This window comes from Vicia villosa, linkage group LG4, assembly GCF_029867415.1.
Source record: "Vicia villosa cultivar HV-30 ecotype Madison, WI linkage group LG4, Vvil1.0, whole genome shotgun sequence".
Lineage (NCBI taxonomy): Eukaryota > Viridiplantae > Streptophyta > Magnoliopsida > Fabales > Fabaceae > Vicia > Vicia villosa.
Window position 1 is genome coordinate 128,541,230 of NC_081183.1, and position 5,143 is coordinate 128,546,372.

General features: G+C 39.2%; 1 protein-coding gene across 1 annotated transcript; it reads left to right on the forward strand.

Moving 5' to 3' along the window:
- The first annotated feature begins 3,355 nt into the window (after positions 1-3,355).
- Positions 3,356-4,390, forward strand: LOC131597855 (uncharacterized). The gene has a single exon (XM_058870518.1). It carries the CDS (start codon positions 3,356-3,358, stop codon positions 4,388-4,390), a length of 1,035 nt encoding a protein of 344 aa, XP_058726501.1.
- Positions 4,391-5,143: the final 753 nt, after the last annotated feature.

Consider the following 5,143-nt stretch of genomic DNA (forward strand, 5'->3'; position numbering starts at 1 on the left):
AACTGGAGCTTTAGGAAAACATGAAGAGGAAAGGAAGCTGGAGGTCTCAAAGGCAAAGCAAAAAGATGAAGTTTGACAAGGGCGCGCCGCGGGAGTTCTAGCCAGCGCCGCGCCAAAGTCTCTGCTTCTGATCGCGCCGCGCTCATCCGTTGCCACGCCGCGGCCTCGGCGTTAAAAGCCCAAAACTTATAAATAGAAGCCCTAGCTTCCAAGTGAAAGGGAGATCTTTTGTGAGCGAAATTAGGAGAGCATTCTGAGTTTGAAGCCGAGAACAACAATCGAAGGCCAAATCTTTACCAATTGAAGACATTCCGTTGATGAAGATGAATCCCTCTATTAATTCTTGTGTGTTCTTCATGTCTATGGAGAGCTAAATTCCTCTTGTTGAGTTTAAGGTAGTAGTTAACCTATGAATATACAATGCCATTAATTATTTCCTATGAACAATTGTTTGAATTTATTATCAATAAGAAACCTTGTTTTTAATTTACACCATTGTTGAATCTTTGATCGAAAGAAAGGACTTTAACTTTTGCCCTAGGTTACTATATTGATTCAATCTCAATTTGCAGAGATGGAATTGTGATTGAGTTTTCATAATTATCGTTTCTTATTACTATTATCGATATTGATATTTGGAGAGATCGAATCTCATACCGGTAAAAGTTTATCTAATTTGATTTGCAGACATGGAATCATATTTGAGGATAAGTGAAGATAGTAATTCAAATGATTGTTCAATTGTGAATTAATTGATAAGTTGTATAGGAATAGGTTGATGAACCCTAAAGCTCAACATACTTCCTTAATCGTTAACAAACGTTCATTATTTGCATTTAAATTATTGTTTAAATTTGATAGTATCATAATCATAAAACAAATCCAATTACTTTTTCTAACTCAAAATAATTAACTATAGAACGGAAATGATATTAACCAATCCCTGTGGATACGATATATTACCGAAAATATTTACCCACAATTACTTTCAACAAATTGGCGCCGTTGCCGGGGATTGGTGTCAATATTGCACGCATTGCAATAGTTCTTATTTTGAGTTTTAATTTTTATTTTCTCGATTTGGTTGTTTCACTTGTTTGCTAGTTTTTGCAGAAGTTCGTGTATGCGCAGCAAAGTTCCCAGTGATCAACTTCTTTTTGATCCCGAGATCGAAAGGACCGCTAGGAGGTTAAATAGCAAAGCACGAAGAAGAGCAAACATAGCAAAAGCAAGAGACAACGCGATTGCGGCATCGTCACAACAACTTGAAACCATTGACGAGTCGCAGGAAGGACTTTTCTTTCACGAACTATTTGCGGAAGAAGAACAGGAAGTTACTATACAACCAACTGTTGTCAACATGGCTGCTCCTGGACCATGTGCAAATAGTCCAAGACTCAACCCACAGTTCGCTAGAACTGCCGCCAACGGGCGGACTTCAGAATTGAAGACCGGTATCATCCAGTTGATATGTGCGAGTCCTTTCGCCGGATTGGACCACGAAGATTCGTACACGCATCTTACTCGATTCTATGAGTTAGCGGGTACCACGGGTGTCGCTCAAGCTGATGAGGAAACATTATTCAAGAGGTTGTTCCCACACTCTTTGCTATTTAAGGCAAAAGATTGGTACTTAGATCAACCTGAAACAGTGATGACTGATTGGAATACCTTAGAGGAAAAATTCTTGGAGCGGTTTTATTCTCAAAACCGATTTTTTGAAGCAAAAACGACAATAGCGGTATTCTCTCAAGGTAGTAGTGAATCATTGAATGAAGCATGGGAGAGGTATAAAGCTATGTTGAGAAAGTGCAAAGGACACGGTTTCGCAGAGGTTGACCAAATCCACATGTTCCGTAATGGTCTCACCCCGACCAACAAAACACTCTTGGATGCCACAACTGGTGGCTCACTTATGTCCAAGACACCTGCTGAAGCTACTCAAATAATTGAGCGAATGGCTCTGAATGATCGTCAGGGTAACCACGATCGAACTGTCAGAGACAAGAAACCCGGATTATTAGAATTGAACAACAGTGATGCCCTGCTGGCCCAAAATAAGCTTCTAACATCATAAGTGGAACTTTTGACACAACAAATGTCTAAATTACCACAACAAATCAAGGAGCTGAACGGGGTATCTAATTCTTATCAAGTTGCTAAGTGCGAATTGTGCAAGGGAGATCATCAAACATGATTCTGTCCACCAGTTCTAGAAGAAGAAGTGAATTACATGAACAACAACCAAGGACAAAGGCAGAATCAATACCAAAATCATCCATACCAACAAGGTTATCCACCAAGGAATAACAACCAAGGGTACCAACAAAGGCCACCAAATCAAGGGTATCAACAACAAGCCTTCCAACCTTACACTCAACCACCACCACAACAAGGAGGACAGTCAAAGTTAGAAGAAACTATGACACAATTCATGCAAATGTCAATGAAAAATCAAAAGAATCAAGAGGCAGCTATAAAGAATTTGGAAACTCAAGTGGGTCAACTTGCTAAGCAGATTGCAACTAATCAATCAAATGCAACTTTCTCGGCCAACACTCAAGAGAACCCAAAGGAGCATTGCAAAGCGGTGGTGACAAGGACTGGACAGAAAGGTGGTAAGGATGAAACGGAAACGAATGAGGTTGAGGATGATAAAGAAAAGGAAGATGAAAAACATGATGGAGAAGACGAAGAATATGAAATTATTAACAATGGGGCTGAAGAAGAAGATGTGAATAAAGAAGTCAAGAAGGAGAAATTAAAAAGAAGGAGTGCTAAAGATAAGATGGCAAACAACACGATTCCAAGTCAACATTTGCCATATCCCCATGCTCCATCAAAGAAAGACAATGCTCGACAATATGCCAGGTTTATGGAAATTTTTAAGCAACTACAAATTAATATTCCATTCTCTAAAGCTATTACTCAAATGCCAAAATATGCGAAATTTATGAAAGATATCTTGACAAAGAAGAAAAGATCGGAAGAAGAAGAGGTTATTATACTTGATGCACAATGTAGTGCTATCATATCATGCCTTCCCCAAAAGGCGAGAGATCCCGGAAGAGTCACATTGCCGGTTACAATTGGGAATCAAAATATTGGGAATGGATTGATTGATCTAGGATCAAGCATCAATTTAATCCCTTTATCAATAGTGAAGCGGCTGGGAAATATTGAAATGAAGTCAACAAGAATGACTTTGCAACTAGCAGATAAATCTACCACTCTTCCGTATGGAATTGCACAAGACATGTTAGTGAAAGTTGACAAATTTCTGTTTCCGGTGGATTTTGTGGTGATTGATATGGAAGAAGACAAAGATTCACCTATCATTCTTGGAAGGCCATTCATGAAAACAGCCCGGATGATGATCGATATCGATGATGGTATAATGAAGCTAAGAGTCCAAGATGAAGAGGTATGTTTTAATCTTTTTGATGCCATGAAACAACCCAAAGACAAGAATGATTGCTTTCGCATGGATGTAACTGAAGAGATCGTAGAAGAAGTGGCAAGCCAAATTCATCTTTCTAACCCTTTAGAGAGATCTCTTGTTGATTCGTTTAATGTACTTACTCAAGAAGAAGAAAAAGAAATTGAGTTGTTCCTAAAAGAATTAGAGAAAGGTGGCAACACATCCAACAAGGAAGACAAAGTGGAAGATTTGGGGCTGAAAAAAGAAGTGAAAGAGTCGAAGATGGAATTAAAATTACTCCCAACTCATTTGAAGTATGTCTTTTTAGATGAAGAGGGAAGTAAATCGGTCGTTATTAGCTCAAAGTTAAATACTACAGAAGAGGCAAAACTCATCCAAATCCTTCAAAAGAATAAAGCGGCAATCGGATGGGTATTAGCAGATTTGAAAGGTATCAGCCCCGCATATTGCAAGCACAAGATCATGTTAGAGGAAGAATTCAAACCGGTGGCTCAACCACAAAGAAGACTAAATCCAACAATGAAAGAGGTAGTAAGAAAAGAGGTGATCAAACTCCTAGAAGCAGGAATGATCTACCCAATTTCTGATAGTGCATGGGTAAGTCCGGTACAAGTTGTTCCGAAGAAGGGAGGCATGACGGTAATCCGTAATGACAAAAATGAACTCATACCAACTAGAACTGTGACCGGGGGGCGCATGTGCATAGATTACCGGAGACTCAACAAAGCTACGAGAAAAGACCATTTTCCACTACCATTCATGGATCAAATGCTTGAGAGGTTATCGGGGCAGAATTACTATTGCTTTCTGGATGGATACTTCGGATACAATCAAATCGTGGTCAACCCAGAGGATCATGAGAAAACAGCATTTACATGTCCATTTGGAATTTTCGCATATAGGAGGATGCTATTTGGATTATGCAATGCCCCAGCAACTTTTCAATGATGTATGCAAGCCATATTCTCTGACCTTATTGAAAAGAGTATTGAAGTATTCATGGATGACTTTTCAGTATTCGGAAAGACTTTTGATACATGCTTGAACAATCTGGATGTGGCACTTGAAAGGTGTATTGAGACCAATTTGATCCTAAATTGGGAGAAGTGCCATTTTATGGTAACGGAAGGAATTGTACTCGGACACAAAGTATCGTCAAGAGGACTTGAAGTCGACCAAGCCAAGGTGGAGGTAATTTCAAAGCTTCCACCTCCAATAAATGTCAAAGGAGTACGAAGCTTTTTAGGTCATGCAGGATTCTACAGAAGGTTTGTTAAAGATTTTTCAAAGATCGCCAAGCCCTTGAGTAATCTACTGAACCAAGGTACGCATTTTAATTTTGATGAATCTTGTATTCAAGCTTTCAATGATCTAAAAGAACGGCTAGCCACCGCACCTGTGATAGTAGCACCCGATTGGAAAAACCATTTTGAACTCATGTGTGATGCTAGCGACTATGCCATAGGTGCGGTATTAGGCCAAAGGAAAGGAAAATTTTTTCATGTCATACACTATGCAAGCAAGGTGCTAAACGACGCTCAAGTCAATTATGCTACCACAGAAAAAGAATTTTTAGCTATAGTGTATGCCCTTGAAAAATTTAGATCCTATCTCATTGGGTCAAAAGTGGTGATTTACACAGACCATGCGGCCATTAAATATCTGCTCACCAAACCGGATTCAAAGCAAAGACTCATTCGT